Source organism: Apteryx rowi, unplaced genomic scaffold (assembly GCF_003343035.1).
Source record: "Apteryx rowi isolate R43461 unplaced genomic scaffold, aptRow1 scaffold_144, whole genome shotgun sequence".
Classification (NCBI taxonomy): Eukaryota; Metazoa; Chordata; class Aves; order Apterygiformes; family Apterygidae; genus Apteryx; species Apteryx rowi.
Window position 1 is genome coordinate 1,382,602 of NW_020447686.1, and position 20,535 is coordinate 1,403,136.

General features: G+C 40.3%; 1 protein-coding gene across 1 annotated transcript in view; it reads right to left on the reverse strand.

Moving 5' to 3' along the window:
* Positions 1-12,579: 12,579 nt before the first annotated feature.
* Positions 12,580-20,535, reverse strand: part of MBNL2 (muscleblind like splicing regulator 2) — a 94,001-nt gene continuing 86,045 nt past the window's right edge. The window contains exon 7 of the mRNA XM_026058204.1: positions 12,580-12,744. Within this exon, the coding sequence (XP_025913989.1) occupies positions 12,617-12,744 (128 nt within the window). The 3' untranslated portion in view covers positions 12,580-12,616. The remainder of the gene's footprint in view (positions 12,745-20,535) is intronic.

Here is a 20,535-nt window from a genome sequence, read left to right on the forward strand (position 1 = left end):
TCCATGCTTACGTGTCACTCCTTGATTTAAGCAGCATCACATGAAGCCAGTGAGGGAGGAAGGCAGCCTTGAGCTGCTCTGCACCTCAGCTCAAAACGCACCCAGATACCGTTTTGAGTGTTGCCATTTTCATCTTATAGATGAGGAAACTGATGAAGAGAGAGGCTGTCTCCGTGCTGCCATACTTAAAACGGCATTTCTTTGCAGCCAAAGGAGGCCAAGGCTGAGCCTTCAAGTACTGAGTCTAGAGTGAGGGACAAGCCCTGCTGCTAGCGGATGACTGGCAGAGTAAAAATTTTTTCCTCCAAGCCAAACATTTGCCAGGACTAACCTATTTTGGGACACTGAAATAGGCAGAGAAAAGAGGAACAAGAGCAATAACATCATTGTCCCCCARAGCTAAAACTGAGAAGGTGAGATACTGCTCCTGCAGTGCTGTAGCACTCACCTGACRCCTGCAGAGGTGCTTCAGCCCTATTTCAAGACATGTGAGGGCAAAACATGTAGAGTCATGTGTCCCCACCAGCTCCACCTGTGGATGCCCATGTGCAGAGGGGCCGTTGTCTCAGCTGGACGTGAAGGGATGAAGTTGAATGTTCAGTCAGCCCAGATAAATTGTTTGGAACATAAATGCCTGTGCAACGGGATTCTTTTTTTCCTTAGATAAAAGAGATAGTGACAAACCTAGACCTTGGGAGCTGGGACCGGAGGGAGGGGAGGGTGAGGCAAAAGGTGCCAATTTGAGCTTTTTTCAAAAGAAAACAGCAGCAGTTTGTAAGCTGCCAAGAAAGCTCCCAGCAGCAGAACTGGAGTACAAAGCAATTCCTCTGCGAGGCAGGCTCGATAGATTTACTGTATGAACAGGCATAGCTGCAGGCGGCTATAATCATAAACCTCCAGTTATTTTCATTTCATCARAACTAATGCAAAGTGCACCCCTAAATGGATACAAATGCTCTAACGCGGTCTTGGACTATTCCTAATACTTAAAAAGCAAACGCAGACCAAGCCCTGGGTCTCATGTCTGCAGGATGACACATGTGTGGAGGGAGGACTTGGCTTGTTAGTGGGGCAGTTGCAGGCTTAAGGCCTAAGGCAGAGGATTTAAGCAATACAAGGAAATACAATGAGAAGAGGCTGAGGAAGCCCCAGGGAGAGAAGGAAGAAGAGGCAGGTCCCCAGAAACCTTACCGTGAAGCAGCAGCACAGGCTGCGTTAAGGAACTGTTAATACAGGAACCAAGGTGATACAGCAGGGAAACTGCACAAGCTTCATTTTTCAAGACAAATTCCACAAAGACCTAGTCTTGCTTGCCTGAAGGTGCAGGAGATTGAGCAACACCTTTGCCATTGCCACAATTGATGGAGCAACCCACACGGAGCACATGGCAGCCATCCAGATGCAGCACASGTGTGCCTGTCTCACTTGAGCTGCCTCTGACTTTTGTCAGTGTCTAGTGTCAGCTACTTTCTGAGGTCCCTGACCTTCTTAATTTACTGGTCTAAAAATAGCCTCTGGCTCCTGAAGGGACTGCAGCTCAATAGGCTTCCTCACTGCCCAGCTGGTTGAACAAACTCTGTAAAACCTACCTGTTACCCCAGATCTTCTGCAAGTGAGTCTTCCAAGCATGGTAGGAATAGACATATCTATGTTTCTCTTTTCTGTGTGCTCCAATTCCCCAGTGTTTTGCAAGAAGGAAATATGGCAGAATGAGATGGCTCTGAGGCCAGCCAGCTCTTGGATCCATCGAGGATTTTGCAGAAGAAATCCATACAATGAGAAGTATAGGACTTACTGTGGAGGCCCCACATTTTCCTTTTTCATACCCCTAGCTTCTTACAGGGGTCCTGCTATTGCTGATGCCAAAGGCGAGAGGACCTTGGGGTTTTATTTTGAACAAAGTTATTTCACCTGTGCAGGAACACTATACAAGATAGCTGTTGAGGCCATTATGACCATAGCAGCTAAATACACCAAGCCTCTGATGCAAATTCATTTAATGTACACCATGAAACTGTAACAATGTGGAGAGCTTCCTGTGACATAACCACAGCAAGATCACTTCACATCACTGTTTGTTCACTGCAAGCACTCCCACTTATTGCATGTTGTAAGAAAAATCACATTGTTATTGATAAAAAAAAGTAGCTTGAAGATTTTTATTCTTATTTATTTCTATATTCTTTCAGTTAAGCAAGAACCAGCTATATGGGCAGTGCATATGTTGACCCTGTTTCTACAGAGCGGTGAAACAGCAGGTCTCCAAGGAATCTGCAGCTTAATTGTACTTTGCAGACCCAGGACTGAGGGCCCAGGCCCATTATCACAGCAGCAGCATACACTAAAATTGCCACACAAGTTTTGAGTTGGAAATGCTGTGAAATTCAAGGCACACAAGTACCATCGACATCCTTCTGTTCCCTGAACCCACTGTTCTTCATGCTGGGAGGTTTGAATGATTGGAGGGAARGAGATCAGGCTGCGCTGGTCATGCGAAATAAGAGGGCCAGCAAGCAGCGTGGGCAGGCAGGGGCACGGGAACAGACGTACACAGGTGAACTCTCATATTCTGGACTGAGCAGCAGCACTTTCCTCTAGTGTTTGCTCCTCTTCCTTACTTTTCCAAAATACTCTTTTTGCCTGAGCACAGTCTGAGCCTCCTCCTTTCGCCACTGAGCCCCACCAAGGGGCCACCATCAGCACATCTGCTGGCTGCCCCCATGGTCTCCTCCCTGTGCCCGCCTGAGCCCTCCCATGGCTCTTCCAGGACTCTCCTGCTCTGCTTTTTGCCACAGGGCTGTGCCAAGCTAGTCAGGATAAAAATATATCCCCCGGGCTGTGCCTCTGAGAGGTAAAGTTTTTGCTTCTGGAGCCCTTCTGTTGCCTCCAGTGCTGTCACGAAGCTGTAGGAAGTTCACGGAGTAAATCCAGGGCATTGGCTAGCGGGATAAGCTACTTTATTTTATTAAGATAACTGAGGAGATCTTCTACAGTTTGTATATAGCCAGTCTGGCTATCCATGTGCTGATTGTCACAGAGAGACAACATCTTGGGATCCTGAAAAAATTCATTACACTTGAAAAGATTCTATGCTCTCTTCCATCTCGGACAGCCAGGACACTTCCCCTACAGAGCAGCGACCTCGTTGCTACTGCAGAGCACAAGCATATGCACAGTCTTTGTAAATGCACAAGTTAGCATACCGTAATACACTTTTCAAGTAATTCAGCCTAAGTTTACTCCTTTCAGCTGCACACGCAGATACAGTAATATGTTTTTAATCCCTGCAAAGCCTAGCTGCTGCAGATCTCACTACTAACAAGCCCAGCCACAAGCTCTAATTGGTTCAACGAACATCAGCCTGATTAATGAGAGCTCCTGACACCACAACGCTGCAGCACACATTTCTAGATAAAATTCATATTGAAACATGTTTCCATCACTGAGCAGACTAAATCCAAGTTCTACAAATACCAAATCTCATCAAGCCCATTTTTTATTGGTTATATTGCAAATTGGCTGAGGTGTGTAGACTCCTGGAGCATGAAGCAAGATCCAGCTATGTCTTAGAAAGAAGCTAAGAAAGGAGAGACAGCTGTTTCTCTCTGAAGCTTTTGTGATGTAATAATAATAACAATAAGGAAAAGTAAAATAAAGTGCTTTCATTGTGATATTAAAAAAATTAAGGATTCAATTGAATATAAAATATTCATATAAAATGATCATTGATTTTAGCTACTTTGACTGACTAATGTTTGATTCTGAGTAATTTTCTGAGAAGAGCAGAAAGAAAGCTGGGTTGAGAGGAAATAACTCTTGGTTTGTATAGAGAGGTGCTGTTGAGTAGCACTGCTGGAGTCCTTTATTTAAATAGGAATAATTACATTGCACAGGAAACTTGGATTTGAAAGCAGTTCCTCTGATAATTACTCCTAAAAAGGAATATATCTGCTGCACTCACCACAAATTTGAAGGCTGGTCATATAGCACAGAGGATTGTCTGCATTATGGCTAAAATTAAAGATAAGGGAGAGGAAACAAGCAAACAAAAAAAAGGACATAAACTACCAAATAAGTTCATGCAAAAAAAAAAGAAAAAGTTCATTTCACCAATAAGAAGTGGCTAGTCTCTTATAGTCTCTTAGAATGAACAGGAGATGTAGACAGAAGTGAGAGGCAGAAAAGAGAAAGTTGTGCTTGTTTTCCTTATACATGTCTACTGAATTCTTGCAGTATGAAGTTCCCTCACTGCTCTGCACCTTCCCTTTTCTTTAGATTTCCAAAATACTCGATAGCTCTCATCAAAACATTTCCTGTGAATAAAATTCACTGTGAAAAATTGGCAATTTTTTTCTCACCAAATAATTACAAGCAGAGATCTGCTTCTGCTTCTGAAGCAGGGTTTTATTTGCAGACAGCCTGGAATAAAACCCTCCCTCTCCATGTTCTCCTTGATCCTTGCATATAGCAGGCTAGTCATTGCCTGCATGAAATTCAGATCCTCTCTAGGAAGGGCCTGACCATTCTACCTTCAACACAAAGCGAGTCTATAATTAAAGAACGTTCAAAATACTCAAAACCATTGTGGTTTCCTATTTCAGTTACGAAAATGAAGATTTTCTGGAGTCTAACTGGAAATGACCCTCACACAGGCTTTCAGAAGCTTGCAAGAAACTTCTTCATGTGGTCCAGAATAGCACAGCTCTTAATTTGGAACCAAGGGTCAGCAGAAGCTAGTGAAACCAGATAAAAGCCTCTGCACACAGATGAGAACTAGCTCAGCTAATAGTTCTCAGTAGCAAGAGGACATTTTTTTTCTTCAAGTTTCTCTAAGTATTAAAGGATTCGCTTTAATGTGCATGTGTAGCACTGGGGAAAGGCATTTGATTACTGCAGAACAGGTCACTTACAAATCAGATTCCCGCCGCTAAGACAGCATGCTGAATCGGTGCTGGCAAGAGAAATCAATTCATTAGAACTAATGGGCATAAACAACATGTTAAAGAACTGTGATGGTGGAAGGACTGCAACATGCTCCTGAACCACATGAAGGTTAAAAGAAAAAAAAAAAAGGCCTACATCATTTCAGGAAAGAAAGAAAGGAAGAACAAGATGCTTTAAAAAAAACTAACCTCAGACAACCCCCCCCCCCAAAAAAAAAAAAAACAGGAGCGAAAGCTGGCAGGCAGCACAAGGTTCCCATGGTGCACATATGCTCAGAAGAGAAGCTCAGCTGAAAGTCAGACCAAGGAGGATCTGGCTATATGGGAGAAACCAGGTTATACCTCACTGTGTGCGCTAAGCCGAGCGAGGAGGGGACTCACCCTCAACATCTCAGTAGCCAGCAGGGCTGGAGAGGCTCCTATAAAAGGCAAGTCTGCACAGAAGTTCAAAGTTGTTGCCCTGACTGGCCCTCAGGCAAAACCTCACTCTCTCTCTCTCCATTTCCTTATACAGTAAGTCTGTGGCCACATGTTAAAGAGCTAAATTTTGGGTGGTAAAAATACACCTGTTATTCCTCTAATCCACCTAACTTCAGTGGGCCAGTAAACAGAGAAGGACACCCAGAAGAAAATTACCACTATTCAGGCAATCCATATAAATATTGTTTACATCTGGCAGAGTGCTCGCAAGTAAAAAAAATGCAGAGCTGGTTGACAGTCTAATATAATTCTGTTGCATATGTCTTACAGGATCTCTGTATATTGTTATTTATTGTTTTTCAATTTGTACTTCATAAAGTAGAATATGTGAAATATCTTGTTGCAGAGTAGGTTCCACGATGAATAAGAGAAACTGAGATAAATGAACACATTTGAAATATGCATTTTAAAATGACTGAAGAGCTACAAGAGCTACAAAGGATAAGTGATCAGTCTAACATCTAAACAAGTTGGGCAGAAAAACACCAACCAAAAAACCTTATACATACCTGCAACTCCAAATAAAATCAGGACTTCAAGAGGTTCAGCCTCTCCCAGCATCCAGTTCAAAAGAAGTAAAATTAAAAGTCCTCAAGCCACAGGAGGAGTTGCCAGAGATGGACAGTAAGATCAGCTCAGAGATTTCTCAAGTGTTTGGTCTGGATAGATCCAGGATTTCCACTTGCAGAGGAGGGCTTGTGCTTGATGGTGTCTTAAAATCCATCAAAACTACTGTTAGATTGACAGTTCCTTGTGATAAAAGTGGTATACATTGCCTAAAGCCATCTGAGATGCTGCAGAGTATCTGAGAAATCTGCATAGGGCTGGCAGACATGACTTAAGATATCCATCCAGATCTGTGCTCCTCCATAGCAGCAGCTTTAGGCCAAGCGGGATACCCTACAATGTCTGCAATGATACTAGACAGCTACGGATAGACAACTGATCCCACCCTAAAAGTCTTCCAAGTGTGAAAAACTTGTTTGCTCGCACTTCTGAGCAGGGCCATTAGCTACAAACTTCAGCATCTTTGGATGTACTCCACTGGCATTCAGTATAGTGACTATAGCGATAAAACAAGTGAAGAATTTGCCTGCTCTCCCCCCACCCTCCTCCTCATTAAAAGGAAAGGCATTTATGGCAAATGGAAACACAGCACTACGAGTGGATTAGCTTGGGTTTAGTGTAGGCACGCACCTGAGTGATCATCCCTGGGGACTGTTCCTATAGTGTGAACTGTGCGCTACTGTGGTCACACGTTTGGTCCTGTGACCCTCTGAGGAGCTACCGTTCAGGCTACACCTTGAGTGTTTTGTGACACAGACAATTAGACTAAGGAGGACACTCACCAAAATTTGTTTGCCTTAAAAGCAGTATCCAAATTCAGCTCTTTGAAGATGAGAGGAGCTGGGTGTCCTTCCTGTAGTGGTTTTCCTAAATTATAAATCTGCATTTATTTTCCTCATTCTGTAAGAAASTTTGGTGGATATAATGCAACTGCAACACAACACTGCAAAAGCAGTTCACATCAATATTTTCTTTCAAATTATTATTATTTTTTCCCTCCTGAAGCAGAAGGTATTTTCATATAACCACCTGTAATTTATTTTCTACAATTTCTATAGTTTCTATAATTACAGAATTAGAAGAATAAGAATTTAGAAGATGTTTCTATAATTTATTCATTCACAGATAATCTAACCATATATATTTTATACTTAACACTATGTGCTCCAATACATTGCATACCAGAAATAGTAACTGCTCTGATGCAACAGCTGTGATGGTATCCCCCCACTCCACAACAGCAATAAAAATCATCTTGAGGCATAAGAAAAACCTTCAAAACTGTCAATTACGTGACATTAGAAAGGGAGATTGCTCAAAAAAAGGGTTGGATAGAGAAATGATTGCAGGCATAAAGAGCATGGGATGCATATGATCAGATGCCAAGGAAGGCTTTCAGCATTTCCAGTCAAGTCCTTTTTTTGGGTCCAATGAGTTCATGCAATAAATTCCTCTAGCAGAAGACTCACTATAGAGTATGTCCACACTGTCAAACACCCTTGCTCCCAAGTCCTTTTCCCCTCATCATCCACAATACATAAATATTGGGTTGTTCTCAGGCTCTTGTCTGGAGTGAAACAACTCCTTCCCTCTGAAACAAAACCCAGCTGCTGTTTTGGTAACTCACTCAACAGACACTCCCAAAATGCTGCGTGGACAAGGCTAAACCAGTTCTGGCTTCCTCCGCTGTACACAAACATCCAAATCCATCCCRGCAGGCTTTGACCCCTCAAATGTCACACACAGCCTCTCTTTCATGCTATTAACTCCAGCAGGCTGCAAAGCAGCCCTCACATTATTTCAGACTTTTGAACTGAAAACCAAACAAAACCATACCAAAAATAATAATTATGGTCATGGCCTCACCATGTGGAGCCAGAGGATCTACAGGGCCAAATGGGAGGGTGGACCCAGCCAGTCTGCTCTTGGGAAGGCTAATATTAAGCAAAGTGATTTGCTGCATCACTTGGCCCGGGGCAAGGAGCTGCTCCCTGCAGTGAAGATTTGGTGCCAAGGTTGTAGCCCCAGTGCGTGTGTGACAACATGCAGGCTCCCAGGCCGCAGCCATGAGTCCGTCAGCCTTCTCTGCTTGGTGGGAATACCACAACTTGCTAAATTCTCACCTCTCTAAGTGTCTGGTTTCATTTTGGGAAACCCTGAAGTCACCTGAAGCAGGTGCACAAAGCTCACCTGCTCAGCGTGGCACTCTGAAGTTCATGGCCCCCACAAGTGCTTCTCAGCTGCTGCTGTAAATGCCAAAGTTGACAAGAAACAAAGCAATTTTTAGACATGAAAATCAACATGTTCTGACCCTTCTTGGCAGCTGACAACCGTCTAAAAAGTCACTGCAGGGTGTGGCTTTCTGTAAGGAAGTGTAAACAGACAGATTTCCTGCCCTGAACCTTTAGGAGATCAATTTGAATCTTCTGGTACTTCTTCTTTACAATGCCCTAATAGCCCTCTAATATTCCAGTCCTTCTCTATCTTTGCAAGTCACCTCTGTATCTCTTCTCCATCTCACACGTTTGTTCTCAGCAGGCTTCTGGCTCAGTACATTTATGATGGTTCCAAATTGATGGGTTGACCTGGTGGTTTTCCACATCGCTTGTGACCTTGGACTCCTTTCAAACCAGCCCTGTGCTGCCGCAATGTATACAGCTTTATGACACAAATTCTTCTCAATTCTGCACACTCTTAAGGGACCAGGAATTTTACTTCCTTTCTTTGAAGTATTTAAAAAATAGATGATCAAAAGAAGGTGCCTAACTGATAGCCATGAAGATTAAAGTTACCTTGGCCAATGGAACCAGCCCTGCATTTCCAGAAGACTGAAGGTTGTGTCCCTATCTACAGCTTTTACAGCTGAAAAGGGAGGTCATCCTGTTTGCTGCCTTCTGACAAAAATGAATACAGGCTCTTCATTTACGTTTGATCCCTTTCAAGAAAGCATGGCTCCATCTCTCAAAACAGGAGTATATCATGTTTCTCTTTTCTTCTCTGCTGACTACAAAGGGTTCTGCGCCAGTGTCGAAGACTCAAACATCAGCACCATCTTGTGAAAAATTGTGGTGCTGCAAAGGCAGAAGTTTTAATCCCTTCTCTGTCACTAGCTAGCTGTGTGATCTCTGCCCTTAGGCACATAATTCCTCCGAGATGCTGCTTTCCCAAGAGGAACTAGTAAATAATAGGGATTACCTGTTTGTATAATATTCTCTGAGATGTCAGGGGGGGAAGAAAAATCAGCATAATGTACTGGCAAAAATCCCCAAACAGTTATGCATCTGTGAGCTACACCACTGAGATAACAACTGTGTGTGTGCACACCAGCAGGCACGTGCAGACCGAAAAGGCACTAAATAATTGCTCAGGCTAAATCTGTGCCGTGCAGCTGGCCCCACACGGGGTAGGCGCAAGGCAGAGAGAAAGTGGGGTCCTCAGAACGGGGACACGGCAAGGACGCAATTTCACCACCAAACCTCTGTCCTGAGCAGAGAGTACACAGCAGTTGCAGATGCTGCTGCTGTAGTCAACAGGCCCACGGTCTTCAGTACCAGCAAGGAGAGAAGAGTGTGCGCTTCCTCATGAGATGCCTTTGTGGATCCTGAGCCAGAGGATCCCGCTCAAGGATTTGTTATTGTACATGCAATTAAGAAAAAAAAAATTACAACCTTTTTCAACCCCCCCCTTCCTTTTCACCTGATTATTWTTWTTTTTTATTATATTTATACTATTTATTTTTTTTGCTACCCTAGTTTCCCCTTCGCAGAGTAACGGCACAACAAAGGAATGCTCCAATGCACTCTCATTTTAAAATGCTTCTTTTTATTTCAGTGGTTGTACACTGGGTGAATGAATTTAATGTCACAACAGAAATAGAATGGCTATTTAACAGACCACTAGTAGTTACGCTGAAAAAGAGTGAATGAAGGGGTTTCTTTAACTGTTACTGAAATATTCATTGTAAGTGTTGTCAATTATACTGTATGAGAGAGGCAAACAAAAAGGTATTTTGGTGAGGTGCTGTATCTTTTAAAGAAAATAAATACTGAGACATCTCAAGTAACTTGAAATTACATCTCAGCTACAGTATTCACTGTCTCTGTTGGCCCATCTCATGGTTCTTTTGGGGGTTTTTATTYGTTTTTTAATTAAACAAAGCATTTAAAATTTACTCATTTTCATTAGGCTTTTTAAAATATAAACAAAGTTTTGGCAAATAATATTTATACAGAAAAATAGTTTTAGATCTTCCCAAATTTTGAAATAGTCTATAAAATTACTTTATAAATAAATAAAATGCAGAATCTGTTGTACACGTATTTGCACATCTCTGTAATTGCCTCCTTATTGTTAGCATAGGTTTGTACTTGTACAGCTTTTAGGAATATTACAAAGTCATAAAGTCGGAAAGTGGATCTCTTATTAAAAATACATTTTCTCTTTTTTGTCTGTCAGTTTATCTGGATGAAAGACCTGATGTATCTGAAGCTTTGTCATCCATGGGCAAAAAATAGTAGTATTGGATTAATTGTAAAAAACATAGAATAACAGTTATTTTGAAACATAAAAAGTTCACACAAACAATGTTTTGAAGAGTTATCTACATAAAATATTTAAACAACATGGATAATTTACCATTTAGTATTATACAATAAGCTACCCAAATGCCTAAATTAACTATTATAAAAAAATAAAAACAACTTTGACAGATATAGGCAAGTTGCAGTGTCAACTACCTAGTTATAATGACTGAGAAAGTCTACAAATATTAGTGTTTAATAGTATATAATGGTGATACCTTAACTGCTAAAGTAACAAGTTAAGATACATTGTTTTTCCACAAATTAAAACTAACGCAACGTTACAAGCACTATGTTAATTTTACARTCGAATTGTGATTATTTTTTTCTTTCGGATGATCAAATCTCCAGCTTTATATATAAATAGATAGTAATTAGATATTGGACAAACAAGATTTAGCCCGGAAAATAATCTCCTAGACAAATAATTATATGGTTAGTGCCTTCAGTCGTTCAGAACAGGCAGTGCTGCCAAAGTTTAAAATAGTTTACAATCAATCTGAAGAGGTTAAGTTAAAATACTGCAATCACTAATAATGTCCACATAGAAAACTTATGCCGCAAACAATTATACATAATATCCACTTATAACAGCTGTCTTGTTTTTTAAACAATAATTTAAAAACTATGTAATTTATGTGATACATGTGCAACATATAAAATGTGAAATATGAAATATTTGGTACAATAGTGCTTGAAACAAATCTCAAATCAAACAAATGAAATTTTAATTATACATATATAATTACCTTGTAAATCAACAAAGTATTTAAAAAAGTAAACAACATTAAAATCTGCTTCATCCATATATATGTATGTATGTATATATAATATGTATATAACTGTATTAAAGATATCTTCATACTTTTGTGACACAAAATATGTTTTTAAAGAAAAACTGTTAAAAGAACTATTTTTTCTCCACTCTAATCTGGTTACAATCTTATAATCCAATTTAAAAAATGCAAATACAGTAATGATTTATGAAACTGAATGTCATCCTACATTCTTAGTGTTCAGTTAATAATCTAGATTAAAGTCACTTATCAAGTTTCAGTGACTAAACTGAATTTTAATTAAATTAGAATATCATACAAATCTCTTCATCTACACCTTCTTTTTCTCCTTTTCTTTTGTTTGTTTGGTCTTTTTGTTTGATTTTACATTTTTAGAAGTTGCTTCTTAACAGCTTGGATCTTTTTGGTAACCTGATTATGAGTTTGAAAGATTATTCGCTTCCTGTAAGATTAGACTGTTGGCATCAGGCTCACTTTCATCAAGTCTGATGTGACAAAATTTAGGCACTTCTGCAAAGTCTCTTTTAAAAACGTTATAAATATACTTGTAAAATAATATTTTCAAGACTTTGTTCTTCTGGGGATTGAAGGGGGGTATAAAGTTCATACTGTGCAAAATTTTTAATTTTCTCCTGCTATTCTGCTATGATTCAAATGCAATTTCTCCATACAAGTCGAACATCAACTATGTGCATCTAAAGACTTTGTGCTTTACTTTGGATTTCTGGCTAAAACATTTAGATTGGCATGGTGCAGGATACTGGGCTTTGTTTCATTTCCTTTTTCTTGGAATCAGCTCACTACGGGAGCAAAACCAAGATTTTTAAACCAAGAAGAAGAAACCCATTAATAACGGGTTAAAATTAAACCTGCAACTGGAATAAGTTTTTAGCCAATACAAATTAATTATTGCTGAACTTGAAAGATTCACAAACACTGAATCTCACAAGACTAACTTAATTGGACCGTTTGCGTTAGGTTATAGTTATGGAGAAAAGACAATATTTGCAAGAAGTAAACTATGTTTAGAAAACCTTTAATACTAAATGTTACCCTTTATGTCTTGAAACATCACAGCTGGTATCAGGTAGTTAACTATTTTAGGTTGGAATATAGTAAGCATACCATATTTAATATTCATATATAACATAGCAGCACTAGCTTCTTTTTTTTTTTTTTTTTNTTTTTTTTTTTTTTTTTTTTTTTTTTTTAAGAGTTTGTGATTTGTCCGTCAGAACAAATTCGTTACTTAGCATGCAGTTTGTGGCAACTCTAGAGAGGAGGAGACAGGATAGTATGTACAGTAACCAGGTTTTGCCATTCGCAGGGAGGCTTCTTGACATTCCATTCCGTTTCTGCTGATTATTTCAGGATTATCTGTTAATGAAACGAAGACATGATTGCACTTTCAGGTGACGTTATGAGAGCGATTCGCCAAACCGTGCTGTTTTGGCCTAATTAAATAAGGCACAGTTTGCACCAGACAGCATCCCACATTCTTACACTGGGTTATAAAAGCATTTGCACTTCACAGACCTGGTGTTCTTCCTCCCAGTTATACCTCCTCAAGTGCATGAGAGCAGACACAAGGGACGTTTTACACAGCAAAATATCAGAGAGGTGTGAGAGAGAGCCGTGCCAGTGTGACTGAGGAAGGGCCCTGCAATGTGAGGCCAATCCTCAGAGGCGCTGGGCGCCCTTAGCTCCCTTCACTGCCAACAGGAGGGGAAGGGGCTCTGCGCCTCTTGAAGAGGCTGTGCATTGCATCACTGTTTGCTGCTATTCGAAAGCTCAAATCCATGTCCCACAGTATCGGGAATGATGGGGGGCGGAAAAAGGGTGGAAGCAGGGCCACTCACCACTCTCAAGCAGAAAAATGTACCAGGCTGGATGTTTTCAATAAGCCAAAGCATCTTTTCAATGCATTTTTAGCAACCGCTGATTTCCTAAAAATTATCTGCAGGTCAATGAAATGAAGAGTTTTATCCCATTCCCTCATGTCAGGAGATGAGAGGAATGATCAGAATGGTACCCCGGTGAGCCTAGCTAGTCGCTGACCTTGCTAGTTTACCTCCAGATGTTTCAATCTGAGGGTGAAGCAACCATTTCACAGAGGCGAGCAGCTGTGCTTCCAATGCTGCAAAGGTGAACAACAGAGTGTGCATGGCGCTCTTTAAAAACAAGCAACTCAACCAGCACACAGGATTGGAAAACAATCCAGATTTCTATCATCTGCCTAAAACGGCTATTGGTGAATGTGATCTCAAAAGCAAGCAGCGCGATGTTTCATCACGCCACTGCTACGTCTGTACTCCAGACTTACACACAAGTCAAGGAATCAGAGTGAAACATTTGCTTTCACTGTTTAATTTGGCATTCAGCATATTTTTAAATTGTATTTGTAGGTAGTAAGCAAGACAGTCATGACAGCACTCTGACCTACTTGTGCATTACAAAGATAGACTGCTGCTTAATGTAATCCTTATTTTAAAAGGGAAAAAAATAGTTTGAAAATAACTTCAGCAACATACTACCTCTGACATACAGATTGCCAAAAAGAAACACACTTCCCACTGCATGGAAGGCACTTATTCTAGTCACCTACGAGATCACATTTGGACACACCTCGCAACCGTAGATGCCTGCAGCCACTGCATGAATCATGTCCCAAAACCGAGTGGAACGTTTTGCTTTAGGTACGGCGTGCCGTGAAGACAGTTAAATATTCCAGACAACTGCCCGGACACCTCCATTCAATGAAATAATCGTCAATAATGTGAAGCATTTGCAGGAGCCACACAAATGCTGTCACACCTGAGAGTTGTTCTCCTTTCTTACAGAGGAGTATGGGAAGAGCTGTGCTGGAGGGGCCACATACTCAAAACATGTGAACCCACTTCCTAAGGCACCTACAATTTGTCCATTCTGTTCAAGCTTTCCACCCCATAAATAATCCACTCGAGGTCTGAGTTGGAAGCATACTACTTACAGAGGCAAGGAACAGTCTCCAATAATATTTGGTATCCGTACATAACTACAAAAACCCTGATCCTACATAACCGACTGGCATGCCAAAATGTAATCTTTGATTATCGGCCCTGATAATTTGGCAACACTCAAAGCCCACTTGTAATGACAACCTGTTGCTGCAAGGGCTTAATATTTAAATATATGATGTGTACAACAAGGATATATATTTTTAATGACTTCCACTCATTGTGCGTTTGTTAGGTTTTTTTGTCTATCCTGTTTCCTGTTGAAATAATAAAGAAATATTTTTGCTGAAATAATAAAGCCCCTCCTGTGATAAAATCCTGGTCCATTTACAGCATTGTGGCTTGATAATAAGTACAAAGAATATAGCCATGCTGCAAATAAGAAGTGACAAAGATTATCAGCACTGATATTTTTAGCATGTTACAACCCAACATGTCAATGTAATTAATACAAGCAGCTTTAGCAATACGGGGTTAACCATAATCACACAAGTGCATTTAAGGGATCCTAAAGTCTACTTTAATGGAACACAACCTGAAATCTACTCAGTTTAAAGAAATTAGAATTTCATATACTGCAGCTGCCTACATCCTCTGCCAGTTTTTGAGGGGATACAACTTGCATTTTTCTATAGCTTTTTTCTCCTTGTACCACTGTTTCAGAAATATATAYGGAGAAAAGACAGAAAGAGCTCACTGCCCCTTTTGGTGAGATATCCCAAAAGGTCAAACGTCTCTGCAAGACTGACACTCCTAGTTCCCCCAAAACATATGCCAGAAGGGGCAGCAGGCCTGATCCTGGACTGTATCACTATAAGAGAGCGGGGCTGTCCACGCAGAGCACACGTGTCCCCCACGGAGGCTCCCTGGCTGCTTGCCTAACCCCACTCAAAACTCAAGAATCAGCAAAGACAAGATCAGCRCTTTCCTTATGCAGGTGAGCGTGTCCCATTTAGGTGACTCCAGGTGCAGAAGGAACAGCTGGAGCTTGCCCTGCCGCACATTTCTGCAGTGACCAGTGGCTATGGAGCCAGCTCCTTCCTAACGCAACTTCCTCGCCGCACCGCCACTTGTGCAGGGGATGTAACTAGGGCATGTTGCACCCTGGCTATTTCTAGTATACGTAGGAGTCCTCCCAGGGAAAAAAAAGCTCAAGTCTTTCCTTCAGAACAATCTTCTCCAGTGCAGAGACTCAGAATTGAAAAGCTATGTTTTTTATTTTAACCTTAGACACAGAGTGTAAAATGCATCCCGTAGTCTTTAATTATATGTTCACACCCTATTTCTCAAAAGATATCACATCTCTACCATAGCTATATACACATGTAACAGCTTCTGCGACTGTTTTTCCACTGTGTCTGACAGAGAAACATAAAATGCTAAACTACTTTACAAGGCAAACACACTGTGAACCTCTCCTGTTTAATCTGCAATCAAAGTAATAAACTGTGATGGAACATGTAGGCTATCTAAGTCTGCATCACTGCTAATTGCCTCACCTCTTGCATGTTGAAAAAGGAGAAATTGTACAGAACATACCGACCAAAGAACATCTTTGCAAACCCTTATTACAGGGGAGACTCCCTTATTACTTGCAAATAGGTCCAACAGCCTTCCTGTTCACTACTGTTTGAAGAATGAGATCCCAAATGTATGCATATATGACTCATTTTCGGTGATACCATTATTTTCATTATACTCCACAGTAACTTGACATAATGTATTGTCACTTTTACCATAGTAAATGTAAAACATAAAAAAATTGAAAATAAGACTATCTGTGTATGTGTGCATGCACGCACTTGTGTACGCACATACTCTCGCGTGCAAAGATGTCTGGCTGAAGCATGGGAGAGCATTTTCTCACGCTCTGTATGGGTAAGACCATATCCATACCCATGGGTATGGATACAGGTGTGCACGAAAACACTCTGCTACTGCAGTAACAGATCCAAAAAGAACACTACTTCTAGCAAAAGCAGAACAGCCTGGTACTTATAACCTGGGATATTTATGTATATACCATATAAGATTTAATAACAGTGAAGGGCAATTTTTGAGGCAATCACAGACATAGGGTATTTTCTCCACTGCCTTCTCACTTGGTACCTGCTTGAGGTGATGTGCTAGAAAGAATGCCACTCTGTAGAGTCAAATCACTAAAATTGTGCCAATGTTAGTTGCTAGGTCTCAATGAAACTGGTAGGACATACAGTAAATTGAAATTTCTGCAAACTACTTTCTAACTGCCAAGAAATGTTTGCTCTTCCAAATTTGCCACCTCTAAAAATATGGTAGGCTCCCAAACGCCATGACTTTCTCTCCTTTCTATAAGAGCACGGCTCATTTAAACTTTTACAAGCCTTCAGGCCCTGTGAAGCACCACAGTGTCATTAAGCCCATTGTGTAACATAGAACATCCACTAATTTAGCCAGGGCAACCTGGGTTACTCCTAATGGTGATACAATTCTGCAATGTGCTCCATAGGAAAGACGACCAAGAGATGTTACTGTCAATGCTTTCAGTTTCTCACCAAACCACAAGCCTGCTGTAGGTAGTGGACAACTCCACAGCAGCTTGAAATTTCTTCCAACCCTGCAAAGATGGCTGTAGCTGGTCATGATGTCAAGACTGAAAAGATAAAATTCAAAAAGTCTTTTATAATAAGGTGGAAATTGAACCTTTGTGAACTCTTTTCTGACATCTGGATTACTAAGTGCTTTGCTTTAGTTGATACAGTTCACAGAATTATATCATCCATACAACCTAAAATCATGACTGCATACTATGAATTCAGCAATACTGTTTGGCTTGAGATTTTCTGTCTTGATTTCTACAACTCATGAAGCTTCTTTATTCTCTGTGTGTTAAATACTCTTTCCAGTTCCATATTTAGTATACATCCATGAATCCAGAAAATTTTAATTTTAAAATTTTAAAATCCGTATGAATTTTGTGTACATGATCTTTAGCAGTTCAGCTAAAGATCAGTCACAGCAGGAAAACATGACTTTGCATGCATCTCTGAGATGTCTCTCTTTAAGAAGTTTTGAAATTATTTCTCCAAATTACACTTTGCTCTGTGTTAATACATTTGAAGGTGGGATTAAGGCCACATCTGACCTCCATATTGCAAAGCATCAGTCCCTCCAAAAATGTACTCATACTCAGCAAACATCTGAGACTATTCAGCCTTTCGTCTGTAGAGCAATGTAGTAATAGGAGTTTCCTGAAGACAAGATTCATCTTGCATGACTTTCGATATGTAAGCCTCAGTTGGTCACTCAATCTTACATCTACCTACCCTGTCTCAGGAGACAGGTCATCCTCTGACGGTGCTTTTTTCTCTCCACTAAATGTAAGAGTCTATGGCAAACAGTTCACACTAAGATATTTAACTTTTAGACACTTGCATCAGGGCAGATGAATCCTACCACAGTGACATTTTCTATTTTCATGTTTTTCACATGAGCAGCAGAATGGGCAGATATATCTGGGGTATACATTCAAAAAGACAGGGAGTTTCAGAGAGCATGCTCATATCAAGATGTCTCATAACTTCTTCTGCATTCTAAAAATAAAACTAACATGAAGGATTTCTTCCCTTTGACATGAAATCCACAACTATTTATATTTCTTCATGCCTTTGGGAAGTGCATCCATCTTTATTTTTCATTTTCTCTTAGAATGCTCTTCTGTGGCATGTTCTTTGTCCTTTTTTCCAAAATGAATTAAAGTCTCTTTTTTTTTCAATCAAAAGTGGAAAGGATGAGTAAATGTTCAGATATTCAATGAAAGTAATCATCATCTTATCAGCTATGCTTATTTAATTTTTACATAGCCTTACAGATTGACTTTTTAACCGCATACTTCTCCTTGGCTGCAGTAGCAGCACCGCCATGGAGCACCAAATGGAACTTTTTAATCCTCCACTCCAGGATGTTCATTTACGCTCTTCCAAGGTATGGGATTTGACACTGTCCTCAACTGGCTAACAGCTGAGGTGGCTCCAAATCTCACTGATCCTACCAGCATAACATTAAAAACAATCTGCCTGCTCTGAAAATTCAGGGTAGCAAGGTGCTTGGTTACACTCCTCATCTCTCCCACCTTAGATATTGTTGTGTCTCTTTTACTGGTCTTGACTCAAGCCATAATCCCCCACTTGAAGTCCCTTCCTGACTTACTGTCTTGGCTACACCATAGCTCTTGTCCCAAGAGTCCCCCTCCCTTACCTCTATCAAATACATTTGCACATTCATGCATCCCTTTCACCTGTCGCGTCTGCCTCACTGATCTGTCCATGTCCACCTTCAAAACCAGCAATAATGCCATCAGTGATTGTCACTAGTTTGTGCCACTATTATTTCTCTCTACGGTGTCATCCACAAACACTGCAGAAGAAAAAACAAACAAACAWAAGCCCCCCAAATGAAACCTACATGAACTACTAATAGGATTGGAGGGTCTTGTTTGAACCACCTTGTCACCACCTTGTCACCCCTGCTACTCCCTGCTGATCACTTCATACAAACCTGTTCATAAACATATTGAGCCCCATGTTGCGTCACTAGGTTCTTTCCTCTGCTACTCTTACCAGAGGTTGCTCATTCTCCTAATGGCCAGAAATCTTATTCTCCTTTCCAGCATTTTATGATTTCATGTCTACACCCTTTTTTTTTTCCCTAACTGTAGACCTCTTCTTAATCTTACAGAGTGTGGGTTTTATCTTCTCGTTTCTCCATTAATCCAATGCATTCCCAACACATTTGTCTATTCTGCTCATCATTGACGACACCTCTGATTCATACAAATGTGGTGAGATCTCTAGGCCACAGATGATCTCCTTGGTTGCTTGCCCACCCACCCAGTAACTAATACAGTGGGCTTCAGGTGTCTCCTGAGGCGTGGAGGTCCTATTTGTTTGCCATATATCACAGCTCATCCCCTGATACTGCAATTCTAGAGCCCTGCTCCATCCTCCATCTTCTTCCCTAAATCTGTGTGTCCTCAGTTCTGTCTGTTCCAGTCCCACACTGCTTCCAGGACCATCTACCCTTCTGTCCACCTGCCCAATACTACTGAGGTAAAACGCCTACCCATTTGGTTACTCACATTTGTTTGGGTCTGCCAACATTTCTACATATCCCATGCAGTTGGATTTTTACCAGCCAACACACACAAACTGCACGTTTTCATAGCCAGAATGATTTGAGAAACACATAATCACATACCCCTGCAAACTAATTAAATCAAGTTTCTTTGGATACAATATAGTAATGTTTTATCAGTGAAAATCCAAAGTGTCAGATAATGGGACAGACATAGGCTTTGTTCTTACAGCTTCAGGAGGAGTAAGAAAAATGCTTTATCAGCTTCTCAGATAAACATTTTTAGTGTATTTCATTCCTTTTATAGGGAAAAAAAAACATTAGTGATCTCTTATAAATAGTAAAGATCAATTTCTCATTAAGCCAAGATTACAGTTCCTAATTCTTTTATCCCTCCTTTTATTCACCTGTTTGAGTAAAAGACTTGAACTCCTACACCAGGAGTTGATAATATGTGTCTGGAAATGGCTGAGGGTCAGATGTTCATGCTGAGGTGGACACATTTACCAGGATACTTTCATTCCATTAGGCACAAGCTGTTGGCCATTAGGGTGTTATTAAGTTGACAGAGGTATCGTCTGAATTTGGCTCTTCATGATGATCTTAAAGTAAAGATCAAGGCTACCATGGGAATCCCAGAGGGCTCAAGGATTCAGCAACACAATTTTTCTCATTTAATATCACAAGGTCCCAAAAGACRGTCCAAAACCACTGGTGCTGCCAACTCCTTAGCATGCTTATGAGCTTTAATAGGTATTTCCTCAAATAGTACTTTATAATATTTAAGTGTAACTTAATAGGTATTTACTCACTTCAGAGAAACAGGATTAGTTGCTTTTAAAATGAAAGCAGCCTGGTTTTATATATTCTTCTCAAAAATAATAAATAATGCAATCCTTAAAACTGAATATAACATACTCTAATATGTTCTACCAAAATCCATTTTTTATTAATTGCACAGGCAACAAACGGACTGCATAGAAATGAGAAAACCACTTCTATAATATTTCAGGAGTACCCATACAATGACTCTTTTGAATAGCCACTCAATATTACTTTT